At 37.0% G+C, this 16308-nt stretch overlaps 2 protein-coding genes across 2 annotated transcripts; both read left to right on the plus strand.

The window, feature by feature from the left end:
• The first annotated feature begins 629 nt into the window (after positions 1 to 629).
• On the plus strand, positions 630 to 6824 carry sike1 (suppressor of IKBKE 1). The gene is made up of 5 exons (XM_037684368.1): positions 630 to 1040; positions 4265 to 4370; positions 4453 to 4595; positions 4683 to 4796; positions 6112 to 6824. The coding sequence occupies exons 1-5, from the start codon at positions 882 to 884 to the stop codon at positions 6241 to 6243; spliced, it is 654 nt and encodes a 217-aa protein (XP_037540296.1). The 5' UTR covers positions 630 to 881; the 3' UTR covers positions 6244 to 6824.
• Positions 6825 to 9270: 2446 nt separating this feature from the next.
• micos10 (mitochondrial contact site and cristae organizing system subunit 10) lies at positions 9271 to 14750 on the plus strand. Its single transcript, XM_037684369.1, has 4 exons — positions 9271 to 9372; positions 10346 to 10393; positions 14254 to 14360; positions 14612 to 14750. The coding sequence occupies exons 1-4, from the start codon at positions 9309 to 9311 to the stop codon at positions 14618 to 14620; spliced, it is 228 nt and encodes a 75-aa protein (XP_037540297.1). The 5' UTR covers positions 9271 to 9308; the 3' UTR covers positions 14621 to 14750.
• The last annotated feature ends 1558 nt before the right edge of the window (positions 14751 to 16308 follow it).

A 16308-nucleotide genomic window follows, 5' to 3' on the forward strand; every position in this document is an offset into this window, starting at 1 on the left:
GGGCGTTTGAAAGGTGAAAACCCATTTAATTAGAAAATCTCCGCAAACATGGACGTGTGTTCTTGCCATTACATGAAAACGATTAATAAACTGATCAGTTTCATTGAAGGCTTGAAAGAGTCAGCTTTGAAAGACCAGCCACGGTTATCTGTTACTGTGGTCCTGAGTCCTCACCAGATGTGAAGTCATGCAGTTCCACAACAGGGTTTAACTTTTCCTAAAGATTTTGTAAAAAAAAAAAATAATAATAATAATAATAATTCAGGTAAGCGGATGGTATGATGTCTCAGCTGGTAAAGCTGTCACCTTTCAGTGAGAAAGTTGCCGGATTGAATCCCGGCCTGGCACCTTTCTGGGTGGAGTTTGCATGTTCTCACTGCGCATGTGTGGGTTTTCTCACGTACTCTGGTTTCCTCTCTCAAACCAACATTCATGTTAAACTAAACTCTAAATTCTCCCTAGGTTAAACTATTTTAACGGGGATGGCTTGGTTACGTTACCAACAAGGAAACGTATGTAATTATCTACGCGTTTTCTTTGTTGGTTTCATTTTGGAGCGTAGAACAAACAAAGAAGGGAGGAGCCTCAGGAGTAAATAAGCTCTTCGATGCAACACAGGAAGTGACGTTGCCTTTTTTTTATTTTTTTGCCTCACAGAAACTAACGAAGTTGTCAAGAGTAATTACTTTTTTTCATTTCTATGTCTAGTTTTAAAGTCTACCAGTGAGATATTAAAGAAGTCTCGCGTCGGTATGGGTAGTTTTTTGTAAAAAGATTTGAGCTGTTGTGCTAATATAGCCAGCGGAAGTCGTATTTGAGCCTCGTATTTTGAAGCTGCTAGCTAGCTTACGTTACCGTCACGACTTGAGAGTTCTCAGTAAATGGCCTGCACTTTAGAAAAAGTGTTGTGCGATGCCCGGACCCTTCTGGACAGGTTAAAAGAGCACGATACGGCCGCTGAGGGACTAATCGAGCAGTCCGGGGCCCTTAGCGGAAGAGTGCAAAGCATGAGGGAGGTGGAGACGGCTCTTCCAGACAAGGTAAAGCTGGTTGTTTACAAGAATTGACTAAACATTGAAATAACTTGGAGCTTGTGCATTCAGCTGTTTAGTAAATTTAATTTTTCTTACACCCCCCCCCCCCACACACACACACACACAAATCTTACTGAAATAACTTGAAACTTGCAAAAAAAAAAAAAAATACTGAAATTAATGAAAATCAGACATGGCTTTTGAAATTTGGTTCAAATTCAATTCAATTCAAATATACTTTATTAATCCCAGAGGGAAATTATTTGTTGTAGTAACTCGTTATCCTCATTTCATTGAGATGTTATAGATACTAATGGCTGTAAACAGGAAGGATCTCTTGTAAAGGTCCATCCCACAGTGGATCCTAAGAAACTGGCTGCAGATACCGTCTGATCCGTCCACCCAGACTCGGCTGGCCTCTTGGTTCCCCGGGCTGTAGGACCGCCTAAATGCCGGGCAGAACTCCTCCCAGAGCGATGGCCACTCCTCCCAGCAGTCTGTCGAGCTCCTTGTCGCTGTGGACAGCCAACCAGGTGCCAAGGGACGATCCTGTCCTTCTACTGTCATGAGTCGTGTTTCCTGCTAGTTCCAGGATCTCAGTGGTCAGGCACTCGAGCACAGCTGGCAGGTAGATGAGAATGCATCCACAGAACATCCTTTTCAACTCATTTGAGATTTGGGGCTGTAGTTTAGATATTATTTGAGCTTTTGAGGTGTTGATCAGCTGCTGATGGTTGTAGAAAACTGCCTTGTTGCCATGGTTACGCATCATAACAAATGTCCAAAACTAAAAAAAGTTTCAGTAAAAATCCTTCCAGCTGCACAGCATCTGATACCAGAGGAAACGATCATCCAAAAAAAGTGATTTACATCCAGAAAAAGAGGAATTAAAGTTTCCAAAAGCAAAATCTCAGAATGAAAGTAACAGAGCTGCTCCAACATGCAGCCACCTTGAGCGGTGCAGTTCTAGAACTCGGAACTCGGTTCAGCGGGTTAGTTTAATAAAAAAAAAAAAATAATATATATATATATATATATATATATAGCTGACCTTGATTTCAGAGAATGGTACACCAAGAAAATATTTTAAATAATCTGACCTAGTGTGCCATGTCAGCATCACAGGTGTCTTTTCTTGTAATCAGTTAGTCTGCCTATTTAGAGGGTGAACCAAAGTGTGCGGCTTAGTCTCCTGGTGTGTATCACACTGAAGATGAACCACAGAAAGATAAGAACAGAGTTGACTCAGGAGCTAATAAATAAATAAATACAATTATCAAGTATGTTAATGGTAAAAGCCACAAGACCATCCCCAATAAGCTTGATGTTCCTCTGTTTTGTTCCTCTGTCTTGTTCTAGAAGTGCGCCGCTCAAGGTGGCTGCATGTTGGAGCAGCTCTGTTAGTTTCATTCTGAGATTTTGCTTTTGGAAACTTTAATTCCTGGTTTTCTGGATGTAAATCATATTTTTAGGATGATTGTTTCCTCTGGTATCGGATGATGTGCAGCTGGAAGGATTTTTACTGAAACTTTTTAAGTTTTGGACATTTGTTATGATGCGTAACCATGGCAACAAGGCTGTTTTCTACAACAACAGCAGCTGATTAACATCTCAAAAGCTCAAATAATATCTCAACTACAGCCCTAAATCTCAAATGAGTTGAAAAGGATGTTATGTGGACGCATTCTCATCTACCTGCCAGCTGTGCTCGAGTGCCTGACCACTGAGATCCTGGAACTAGCAGGAAACATGGCTCACGACAGCGGAAGGACAGGATCGTCTCTCAGCACCTACAGTTGGCTGTCCACAGCTATGAGGAGCTCAGCAGACTGCTGGGAGGAGTGGCCATCGCTCTGGGAGGAGTTCTGCCCAGCATTCAGGCGGTCCTACAGTCCAGGGGAACAGAGAGGCCAGCCTAGTCTGGGTGGATGGATCGGACGGCATCTGCAGCCAGTTTCTTAGGATCCACTGTGGGATGGACCTTTAAAAGAGATCCTTCCTGTCTACAGCCATCAGCATCTAAAACATCTCTTAATGAAATGAGGATAACGAGTTATAACAACAAAATAATTTCCCTCTGGGATTAATAAAGTATTTTTGAATTGAATTTGAATTGAATTGTTTAGTACAGCTGCATATATTCGTTTTAAGGTCAAACTCCCTGAACGAGACTGGAAGAAGAAAATTATTTTAGAAGTGGACTCCAAGGTCAAAGTGCATCAGTGTCAGATCGCCCCAGTGGCTTGAGCCTAAGTGGACTTGGTGACAGGATGACACCACTGCTGAAAGTAAATCATAAAAAAATGAGATCAGATTTACCAAAAGGCATATAGACAAACCAAAAAAAAAGCTTATGGGAGACTGTCCTTTAGACAGATTAAACAAAACTAGTTTGGTTGTTTTGGCAAGAGCAAAACAAAAGCTCAGGACGGGAACACTGAACCTACAGTGAAATATGGAGGAGGCTCAGTTCTGTTCCAGGGAGGCTTTACTGCATCTGGCACGGGGTACAACGAGTCTTCAAGATTATCAAGGCATCCTGGAGCTAAATGTGAGACACGATTTGAGAAAACTTGGTCTTCTTAGCTCTGATCTAAATATGTGGAAGGAACTCAAACATCTGGAGCAGGAGCCCTTCAAACGTGAGACAACTGAAACAGTTTCCCCAAGAGGAGTGGACCAAAACACTTCTGGACAGGTGCAGAAATCTCAGAGTTAAATCATTTGACTTGTCTCAAAGTGTGCAACAAAATAAGTTATTGATGTCCATTTTTTTCCAAGACCAGTTTCATTAGTTTTTTTAATTTACAATTTTAACACGATTCAAATCAATATTTGCATTAATTGATCTTCAGTGCATCTTTTTTCCTATTTTTACTTTTTTCACTTATTTCAAGCTATTTCAGTAAACCGTTCTTTCTTTAAAGAAAACCTACAAATATGTCTGTTTGTTATGAAAAATTAGTATAGTTACACATTCAGATTTTGTAATCGACCCAATTGAATGAACTATTTTGTAATATGTATTGGCATTTTGTCAGGGTCGTGTAGTTACTTTTAATCACTCACAACAGGAAGCAAATGTTTCACTTCACCTTACTGGCATTTTTAAATACCTTCACAAGTCAAATTAGGACCTGTGTGAGTTGCATCAATGAGCCTCTAACTTTATTTTTTTAAGTAATTCAAGAAAGTTTGGTGATTTTCTTGTTCCTTTCGTCTTCTCTCAGCACACAGAAGACAATTCAGAGATTCAAGAGCTTACAAAGTGCAAGCCTCACATCCTTTTGATTCAGGAAAACACTCAAATTAAGGAGTTACAGCAGGAGAATAAAGGTAAAAATCTTTCTGTTTTTGTGATTTTTATTATTTCTGTTTGATATAGCTAGTAATATACTCCTTTTGTCTGTCTCTGCAGAATTATGGCTGTCTCTTGAAGAACACCAGTACGCATTAGAACTGATCATGGGTCGATATCGCAAGCAGATGCTCCAGCTGATGATGGCAAAAAAGGATCTGGACACCAAACCAGTGCTTAGCCTTCACCAAGACCATGCTAAAGTAAACCGTCTTTCTTTGAGTTAATACAATTATTTTTTTTTTTAAAGTTTTATAACATATGTTCATTAAACAAATTTCTGATTTCAGGAAGTGCAAAGCCAAGTGGAGCGAATATGCGAGATGGGTCAGGTGATGAGAAAAGCCATGCATGCAGACGATCAGCACTACTGCTCTGTAAGAGAGAGGCTCGCCCAACTGGAGGTGAGCACAAGAACAGTGAGAGCAACTTCACAAGCTTTGATCACATCCACTTATCCAAAAAAAGAAAAATTAACATTTTGATACCATCATGCTGTTTTTGTTTGATGGAAAGATCAGAAATGATGCGTGCGTACAAACCTCAGCCAGGACATCCATTGCTGCATGTACTATCATCAAAGTCCAATTCATCACAGTCACGACAAGAACCAGTAAAGCCCCGTCTTTGGTTCATTTTTCCAGCGGCAGCAACAACCTCAGTTCTGGGAACAAGTTGTGACGCAGAGTAAAATGTACATCAAAGCAGAATGCAATTATTTGCAAATTGCACAAATCCTTATTTTATTCACAATAGAACTTAAGTGAAAAATGTCATTTGTTGAAATGATAAAACTACAATACTTGGGAGAGAAAAATGTATTTGTGAATTTTATGGCAGCAGCACATCTCCAAACACTTGGGTCGGGCCCATGTTTCCCACTTTGAAGCAGCACCTCTTTTTTTTTAACAACGGTCTGTAAAGGTTTAGGAACGGAGGAGATCAGCTGCTGGAGTTTTTGGACAGGAATGTTGTCTCGTTGTCTGTAGGACTCCGGCTGTTCAACAGTCCTGCTTCTTTTTTTCCTGAATCTTTTGATGGATGTGAACATAGTTTGTTGTAAAACCTGTGTACACTTTTCTGCATCGATGGCGCCTTTCCTGGCTCATTAGCTGCCCATGCCGGAGGCACTAATGCACCCCTATATATCAGAGAGGCAGGCTTTTGAACTGGGTGCTGATAAGTCAAGATGGTCCCTCCTCCAGTGCGGAGGATGTGGCGTTCGTGGTTTCAAAAAGATCTTCACATCTCGATTTGTCTGACCACAGAACAGTTTTCTACTTTGCCTCAGTTCGTTTAAATTAGTTTCAGTCCAGAGAAGACATTGGTGTTCACGTATTCTTCTTCTTTGCATGAAAGAACTTTAACGCACATGTTGAACTGTGTTTACAGACAATCATTTGTGCAAGTCTTCCTGAGCCCAGCATGTACTGAACAGAGTAACAGAGGGCCTGAAGATCCCGAGCATTGAGCTCAGTGATTTCTTCAGATTCTTAAAATCTTTTGGTGTCATTATGAACTGTAGATGATGGGATCATCTAAAATATTTCCAATTTCCTATTGAGGAACGTTATTCTGAAATTATTAAAAATAATCCACTGTTTTTGGAGGCAGTTTTTAGCAGACTGGTGAACCTCTGTACATCGTTTCTTCATTGTAGTTCGATTATACCGCCTGAAGTCATTTGGATGTTATCTTTGGTTATTCTTCCTCCTTCAGATTGAAAACCGAGAGCTTCGAGACCTTTTGGCGATCAGCAAGGGATCTGTGAAAACGGGGACCGAAGAAACCAACCAGCCGTCAACGCCAGCAGCAGTGTGGGAACACTCCCCTCAGGCAGCGACTGAGTGATCGGAACTGCTTCAGACTGAACGATGGATGGATGGAAAGAAGGAAAGGAGTCCATAAGAAATGAAAGACAGTTTTTGTACATAACACTGAATTCAGTCACATATCATTGTAGCTAACAGAATGATTTCCCTGTGGGTGTATTTATGAGACTTGTCATTATGTACAGTTGATGTACGATCACTGCGGTAACTTTGCAGTGAATTCCAGGTAACCCTCCTGCTGCCCTTTGGTCAAAATGCCTCACATGACCTCAGTTCTGAGCCTGAGGTTCATTTTGATCCAAAGACAGTAGGAGGGTTAAAAAAAAGTGTTTGTAATGGGCTGATCTGGGTTTCACTGACACGTTTAATGTTGATCTAAATGCTGGAGGAAAGAGAAGAGTATTTCTTTTGTTGGTTGAAGGACAGACTCACTCTTTAAGAACATCATTTCTACTCTTTGGGTTTACTCTTGCTGTTACTGACACATCTGGAATGAGTGAAATGTAGCCATCCATTTCATAAAACTAGCTTATAATTTATGTTACATGTGAGACTTTGTGCACGCTGCCAAGGAAACAGCAATTTGCTGCTTCTCAAAGATTTCACTGCTAAGGAGAGTCCACGAAAACTGTTTTTAAAGAAAAGTTTTAAAGTTTGTTGGCTCTGCCATTTAAGCCGTTTTCAACAGCAGTCTCTGTTCGGGCGTTCCAGCCTGATTTTAAACGTGCAGTTCTGCCGTTGCTGAAGAAACGACCTTGATTTATCTCTTCGCAGATTGTAGACCCATTTCAAAACTTCCTGTTTTTATCAAAAAGTACAGAAAGGATAGTTTTTATTCAGCTGCAGCTTTTTTCAAACGCACACACAATGTTCTTGAAATGTTTCCGTCTGGTTTGAAAGCCCTTCACAGCACAAACTGCAAGTTTGAAGGTTTTTAATTATATCGTGAAGCTACAGATTCGGACGACTCGGCTATCCATTTGCTTTTAGACCTAACCGCTGCCTTTGACGCAGTTGACCACGACATCTCCACCTCCCGCCTGGAGCGATGTATCAAATATGCTGGTGAAGATTCTCAGTCATCCAGGTCATGATCAAAAATAAAAACTTTAAGATGTTTTGCTTCCCATCCTGGAGACTTTACCGATTTTAAAGTGTTTGGAGTGTCCAAGCTTTATAGAACTGCATGAGAGGCCTGGTTGTGTACCGGTACTTGGATTCACCTGCAGATTTGACTGAAACTACTCGCCCTGCACAATGGAGGCTCGTTGGGGTCTGGCTCACGAGAGAGATGTTTTGGTCACATGTTTGAAGGTGGAGTGAAGCTGACTGGGAGTCAGGCCTAATGCTGCATTGTAAGTTTTTGAAAGTTAAAAAATGAGACCTTTTGTTTTTAAACAGAGGAGGTCCATTGTGTGGGGCGAGAAGTTCCAGCATAATCTGCAGGTGAATCTAGCTGCACAACCAGGACTGCACACCCCGGACATTTTTGAATTGATAGTCTCCCAGACTTGCGTTGAAACGTATTCAGCTTCAGAATGTAGTTTTTTGTTAAACCTTTTTTTTTTGAATATGGTATCAAAGGCTTGACGTTTGACTGTTTCAGGTCTGATCTGTGACAGATCTGTTAGCCTGTGAGAATCTGTTTCATCTCCATCACGTTCCCCAAAGATTTATTGATAGATCTTGTTTGTTTTCCATCTACACCCCCACCACGTTTAGAAATTTACCATATCTTCATTTCTATGCAGGCAACACCCACAGTTAAACCACTGTTCAATTGCTTCACCGAATTTCAACATTTCAATGAGAATCTAACAGAAGTTATTATTTTTGGTCCAAGTGGAAAAGGAACAGATTAGTTCTACAGTAAGAACATTTATTCTTTTAGTGAAATCGTTTAATCACTTTGAAGGGGTGAGTCGTGTTTTTATTGCCTCAACATGTACAGTAGGTGTTAGCCAGGCTGGCCTGTCGTGACTGCAGTGAGTTCAGAACGCTGCAGCTTGACCTTTAAAAAGAAAGCATGAACTTATCTCCCTGGTGCTGACTTCCCTTTATTGGCTCCCTGTTTGTTTTAGAATTGATTAAAAAAGTTTCATTGATTACGTGTAAGGCCCTTAATGGGCGGACACTGTATCTGTCTTGACCTCCTGCAGCCTTACGTCTCCTCCATGTCTTAGATCCTGATGTCCAGGCTGGTCCGTAGAGGTGATCAGACTTTTTCAGTTGTAGCTCCTAAACTGCAGAACCAGCATCATTTTAGACGGTCATCAACTCTTGGTGTTTTTAAGTCGTATGAAAACACATTTGAGCTCACTGGCTTTTATTACAGCATGAGAGCTGATATTTTTTGCATTGGTTTTATTTTATGTCCTTTTTGTTGTTGTTATAGTCTCTTGCGTTTTGTGCGGTCTTTATTTGTTTTGTGTGCAGCACTTGCCAACAGCAATTTTGAAATGTGCTATATAAATTTGAAGTATAGAAAATTTATAAATGTCATATTTACTAGTTACAAAACAGGGTTTTGTGTTTTATGGCATGATGAGCAGCATCAGTTTTCACATTTGGATCCAGAGTAAACATATAGCAGCTGATGGGACATTTTTGTTGGCAACCTTTTCAAAACATGACAACTTTTTGTGTAATTGATATGTGCTTGTGCACTGTATCTTGTCATCTCAGGAAATCAGTGTTGGTTAAAAAAATGTGTGATAAATGTACAATTCTGTAGTGTTTTTGAGTAAAATAAAATAAATTTAAACTACTTGTACAGGAATACAAAGTTTTGTTTGTGCAGTTCAGTTTCTTACCGCAAGGTGGCGATATTTAATTATCAAGTGTGATATTCGGATAATCAACCTTCTGCTGCTTTCAAGTGATAAAAGCATAAACATTTCCTTGTCTGCTTAGTTATTTTAAATATATCAACAGTATTCGAGTAATGAAGTAATATAATAATGATATTATATTTTTTGCTGTAATTCCGAGTTTAATTCTTTCGAATGGAGTATTTCCGACAACACGTGAAGGCAGCACCGGAGCAGCGTTTGACTGTTAGCCCTGGATCGCAGCTAAGTCAGTATGTCGGAGAAGGAACTTGGGAAAAAGTGGGACCGATGCCTCGCAGATGGTGTCGTTAAAATCGGTAAATATAGAGGAGTCTTCGGCTTGTAACGTTACAGTACTACCCCGAGTTAAAAACACAAAAAGCCAGACATTTTACAGCACTACTTCACATCTGTCATTGACTGAGCTAGATGCTAACTAGCTAGCTAGCTGCAAAGGGCAACTAAAGACCAGTAAAATATGACTTATTAGTTAAACTTGTGCTTCCCTATTTTTAGATTTTGTAGTTTATCTCATTGGTAAGAAGAACCAAGAGGAAACGTTTAGTAAAAAGTGTTAGTTTTTATATGTAGCTCCACTAAAAGATAAAGATTGTCACAGGAGTTTGGCATCTCATCATTCACCCAAAACATGGATACATTTTAATTATTAATTCATATTTGTGATGACTCTATACTCAAACTGTCATTTTTAGTCAATTACAGAAAAAGGCAGGGTTCATGAAATGAAATAAACCTGGACCTTTATGGGTTGTTTGAATGGTAAACCCCCCATAGCACAACACAACTTGGGGACAAATGGGTGAAAATACAACAATGTGTTGTGTGTAGGAGTGAATATTCTGCATTGTGTAACAAAACAGTATGAAGCCAGCTACTGCCACATCAAATTTCTCTCATATTGACTTGAGTTAAAACCATTTGTGTCTTTTAAAGTGAGTTAGCTGTGGCAGACGTCTTGAGTCAAGTTGACTCCAAAAGTTTTCACTTGTAAATGTACATTTAAAGATAATTTTCAGCAACTTTCATTGGAATTTGTTCAGTAGATCACAAGATATTTTGTTAACCTGAACACAGACAAAAGCTTTATTACACGCCTTCACCTTTTGCTGAATATATATATATATATATATATATATATATATATATATATATATATATATATGTGCATCACACAAGACAACATGTGCTTACAGATCATGTAGCTGCTTTTTAAAAAGAGTAACTTACAAGTCATTTGCTCCTCATGTTTAACCGTCTCCTGTGTTTCAGGTACTGGGCTGGGATTAGGGATCGTCTTTTCAGTCTTGTTCTTCAAACGTGAGTAATTTCATTGATTTGTTGTTCTGCGTCTTGAACCTTTCTTTTAGCGCAGATGTTTGGAAAAAGCTTAAAATCACTTCCTTACTCCTACTCTACATTAGTCATAAAGTTCATTAGCAGGAAATCAAGAAACAATGTGATAATGCAAGCAAAAAAACTGAAGGGAACAAATGTTTACATAAATGAACATCTAACTAAAAAAAATGGAAATATTGCACGTGAAGCAAGGTTGTTAAAAAAAACAGAAAAAAATAGCATCAACTTGGACAAGAAATGGAAACATCTGGATCAAACTACAGGAAGGATCTCAGGCTAAGATAATAAAAGACCTGAAAGATCTGGAAAAACTAAAATGAGCTCAGGAGATGACAGATAATAAATCATCGATATAACTTCACAAACAAGAAATTAACAAAATATAAAACAAACAAATACATTAAAACATGACAACATACGAAGATTTAGAGTTTAAAATATACAATGTTGAAGATGCGATTGATACAAATTTTTTCCCTGAAATAAAAGACTGTGAATATTACAATGAAGAACAGTTTAATGACATTAATATAACAAATGGAGGTCTCTCTATTATTCACTTTAACAGTAGAAGTTTAAATGCAAATATATCCAAAATAACAGATTATTTAAAACAGCTAAACAGAACCTTTACAATAATAGCTCTGTCGGAGACGTGGCTCAATGATGAAAACACAACTAATGTTCACATGGAAGGGTATGAATTATATCATGTGAACAGAAGCAACAAAAGAGGTGGTGGAGTGGCTCTATTTGTTAAAAATGAAATAAAATGTAAATTAATTAATGAAATGTCAATAATTGTTGATAACATCATGGAAATAATAACAATAGAAATAATAAACAAGAATGATAAAAACATATTGATAAGTTGTGTATATCGATCTCCAGGATCAAATATAGAAATATTCACCGATAAAATCGTACAATTATTGGACATGAGTTTTAATAAAAGCATTTTTTTCTGTGGAGATTTTAATATTGACCTGGGAAATAAAACAGATTCAAATAACATCAGTACATTTACAAATTCATTGTGTAGTTTAAATCTTTATCCGTTAATATCAAAACCAACAAGAATTACAACTCATAGTGCTACAATAATCGATAATATTTTCACAAATGTAACAAATGGGGATGTGATGGGAGGTATTTTAATGAGTGATTTGAGTGATCATTTACCAGTTTTCATGATTTATAAAAATGATCAAAGCATTACAAAAGAAATTACAATTAAGGAAAAAACAATAAACACATCAAAAAAAGCATTGGACAAATTAAAAGATGATTTACATAAACAAAGCTGGAAAGACGTGTATGTTGATGATGTGAACAGATCATATGATGAGTTTATGAATATTTTGGGAGCTCTGTATGAAAAGAATTGTGTGCAAAATAATTGTACAAAGAGAAATGTTGTTGACCAACCATGGATGACGAAAGGGTTGAGAAATGCTTGTAAAAAAAAAAGAATTATTTGTATACATGTTTCTTGAAATTGAGAACACAAGAGGCTGAAGAGAAATATAAGAAGTATAAAAATAAATTAGTAGCGATTATAAGGAAACACAAGAAGGAATATTATAGTGATTTATTAAATAAAAGCAATGGTGATATGAAAGCTACATGGCGAGTAATAAATAGTGTTCTGAAAAGTCATAAAGCAAAAACAGGTATTTCACAATATTTTTTGAAGGATGACGATGAAATCCATGATGAAAATGAAATTGTAAATGGATTCAATCATCATTTTGTGAACGTTGGATCAAGCCTTGCAGCTAAAATACCAAAAGTAGACAATAATGTGAAACATTCAGTTATAAGTTGTGACAACAGTATTTTTCTTAATGGAACTGACAAAGAAGAAATAATGAATGTTGTAAAAAATCTTACAGATAAGAGATCAAAAGACTGGGTGGACATGGATATGATGTTTGTAAAGGACATAATGAGTTATGTTATCGAGCCGTTTACATATATTTGTAATTTATCATTTTCAAAAGGAATATTTCCAGACAATATGAAAGTAGCAAAGGTAGTTCCTCTCTTTAAAAATGGTGATAAATGTGTGTTCAATAATTATAGACCAATATCCTTATTACCACAATTCTCAAAAATTCTAGAAAAACTGTTTGTGACCAGATTAGATAAATTTATTACTAAACAAAACATTCTAAGTAGCAGTCAGTATGGGTTTAGAGCAAAAAACTCTACATCAATGGCTCTCATGGAAATAATGGAACAAATAACTACTGCTGTCGATCAAAAACAGTATTGTGTTAGTATTTTTGTTGTTTTAAAAAAAGCATTCGATACTATTGATCACACTATTCTCCTTGAAAAATTAAATAAATATGGTATAAGAGGACAAGCATTACACTGGGTATCTAGCTATTTAAAAGATAGGAAGCAGTTTGTACAAATAAATGGTGTAAGATCTGACCTGTGCAATATCACTTGTGGAGTTCCTCAAGGCTCTGTACTTGGACCAAAGTTATTTATTTTATATGTGAATGACTTAGTGAATGTATCAGGACTCCTCAAATGTGTCCTTTTTGCAGATGACACCACATTTTTCTGTTTGGGTAAAGATGTAAAACGGATGTTGGAATTGATGAAGACAGAATTTGATAAAATACAAACTTGGTTTAAACTTAATAAATTATCATTAAATTTAGAAAAAACTAAATACATGATATTTAGCAACAAAAAGAGAACTGTTGATGATCCATTTAAAATTGAGGGTGTTGAGATTTGTAGAGTTAATGAGATGAAATTTTTGGGTGTAATCATTGATGAACAGCTAACATGGAAAAATCACATAAATTCTGTAAGAACAAAAATATCTAAATCTATTGCAGTACTATACAAAGTCAGGGAATTATTAAATGATAAAGCTCTGTACATGTTGTAAAACACAATCATTGTTCCACATTTAATCTATTGCATTGATGTTTGGGGGAAAGCGTGTAAAACATTTACAAAACCTATTTTTATTTTACAGAAAAGAGCTTTAAGAATTATCACCAGAAAGCATTACTGTCACCCATCAAGCACATTATTTTATCAACTGAAGTTATTGAAGTTCCATGATTTAGTAGATTACAGTATTTTATCAGTTATGTATAGGGCTCAAAATAACACATTACCGTTAAATATCCAAAGGAATTTTGTTAAAAGACAAAGTTGTTACAATCTTAAGGGGATAGAGATATTTGTCAAACCAAAATTCAGAACTAGTCTGAAGGGAAGGTCTACCTCAATCCAAGGAGTTGGATTGTGGAATGGTCTAGAGAGTGATGTGAAAAATGCCAAGTCAATGTGCACATTTAAGAAAAAAATCAAAACTGAATTGTTAAAAAAGTATATATGAAGTAGCTTAGTGTGTGTTTTGTATTAGAATTAGATAAATTAGAAAGTTATTCATTTTGTTCTGTTACTTGAAAACTATTATGTCTGAAATAATTGTTTGTAAAAAGGGGCAGATATAATAAGATTTTTTCTTCTTTCTGCTGCCTTTCATTTTAAATCTTTTGTATCTTTTTTTATATTGTTATGGAATTGTTTTGTACTTTTTTAAAATGAATAAACTATATACCATACCATACCATACCATACCATACTCTCCTATACAGAGACACGCAGCTGAACGTAACACAAGGGAATGATTTGTTCTCCATCACACACGTTTTTTTAAAGGAGTTTGTAATTTAGTATTTTATAACCTGTGTTTTTTGTTACTTACAAACCCCAGCATGGTTTAGACACAAGATGCTCACCTTATCATCTGGGCACATGTAAAGTATGTTTCTCATTTGTAGGGCGCACATGGCCGATTTCATTAGGCTCTGGAGTCGGGCTTGGCATGGCGTATGCCAACTGTCAGAGCGACTTGAGGTCACATTATCTGCTGCACAGGAGTGAAAAGGTTGGTCGGGTCAAAATTTGGCTCTTAATTTAAATCAGTTCTTACCCTAAATTACAGCTTTGTAGGAAACAGAACCTAAAACGACAAAAAATACTGTAGTTAAAATGATCACAACTGGTTTAGAGTTGAATTTATACAGATTTAACAATTTAATTATCATTTCATTCATCTAAAATCATAACGCTGTACAAATGCATTGTCTAAAGTTGGACTTAATCAACTTTTTTTTGTTGTTGTTTTTTCCTCTACAGGAACAGTAACTGCAATTCATCCAGTCATTTTAAAAGTTTTCATTTTGCAATGATTTTGTCTTCGGGAGTGTCATCATTTGCACTAGTCTACAGTTGGATTAATGTCTGTCGGTTGATTATCCATCCTCAATCTGTATGTGCCTAAATAAAACAGTCTGTGTTTATTTAATAAAATAATTATAACAATGTGAAAGAGTCATGGTGTGGTAACATGTTTTTATAATATATAATCATGTCTAGATTTTGGTCATGTTAAATTCATTTACAGAAGTAGTCTAAATACTGAATAATTATTCCCATTATATATGAGTGAGTAGATGTGCCCAGATGTTTGACTGAAGCGTAAAACGTCATTTTAACTAGAAGAATTGTGATTTCTGTGAAAAAGTATCCTGAATGCAGCACGCTGAATGACTTGCTAAATAATTGAAACTGAGTTGGTAAACTTAAAACAAGTAGAACAGAAGCTAAAGGGAGACAAGCGATCTGCCAATGTCTCCCATCATTAAGGGGTTTGATATGAGTGTTTCTCTGGACTGGAACTGAACGGTGAATGGGAGTAAGCCTAAATGTTTTGGTGCAAGATATTCAGTTAGGAGTTATACTGTGTAGCTTTTATTTTTTATTCTATTTTTTTTTTCTAAGCTAACAGGCCAACCTCGGGGAAAAAACCATCAAAGCTCCAAAATTCACAGTTGAAACCCGTGCCTTCGTGTAAAACGTTGTTTTTTCTTTGCAAAAAGAAGCTGAGAACTTGTTTACAGATTTTTTTTATTAAAAGCTTTGTGTGAAAAATGCTATGTGAAAGCGTTCAAACCACACTGAGTGTCCGCCATTTTGAGAAGCAAAAAACAGGAGAGAGAGACAGCCATGTCACGTCAAGGGGCCTCCCTCCCATTTTTCTTAAAGAGACACGCTGCTGCTCCCTCACTATCCATCCTTCGGTTCAAACAGTCTTATACTGCCATCCAGTGGTCAAAAAGGTACTACATGTAAAAATTAACCATCATCTTAAATTTGACCATTTCAAACAATATTATCGTTTATCGCAATCATTTCTGAGATAATTAATCGCCCAGCAAAATTAGTTATCGTGACAGGCCTAATCCACACACCAACATGGAAGTTGGTACCTCACTTATTTTTCAACTGGTGCTCACAACATGCACGGATGGACGGACTGACAGAGGGTATTTCCAATTCCTCCTCTTCGCCCTGAGACCTTGGACAAAAACAAAAGCTATGAAAGGTGTAGCAGAGGCTAAAAGGAGCCACTGTAATTAACAACTAAATGAAGCTGAATGGTAAATAAAAGAAGCAAAATGAGCTGAAACAGATGGAATAGAAAAGAATTTTAAAAGCTAAATAAAGCAGTATAATAGTTATAAAGCTCAAAGAAGCAAAGCCGTAGCTAAAAGGAGCAGAGTGGTACGTAAAAATTAAAAGTAAGTAAGAATTAAATCTAAACGGGTAAACAACGCTGAGTCAGCATTCACTCACACATCAATAACTGAATGAAAAACACTGTCCAGGGCGGACAAAGAACGAAGCAGGTAAATGGTTTCATAGATGTGAATGTGAGCTGAAGTGGGTTTTCTCCGGCTGCTCCAGTTCTTTCCCACAGACCAAAAACATTCATCCATGGATGCTGCATTAATGAACTCTAGGTGTGGGTGAGAGTGTGAACGGTTGTGTCT

The sequence above is a fragment of the Nematolebias whitei genome, chromosome 11, assembly GCF_014905685.2.
Source record: "Nematolebias whitei isolate Nwh7 chromosome 11, NemWhi1, whole genome shotgun sequence".
NCBI lineage: Eukaryota > Metazoa > Chordata > Actinopteri > Cyprinodontiformes > Rivulidae > Nematolebias > Nematolebias whitei.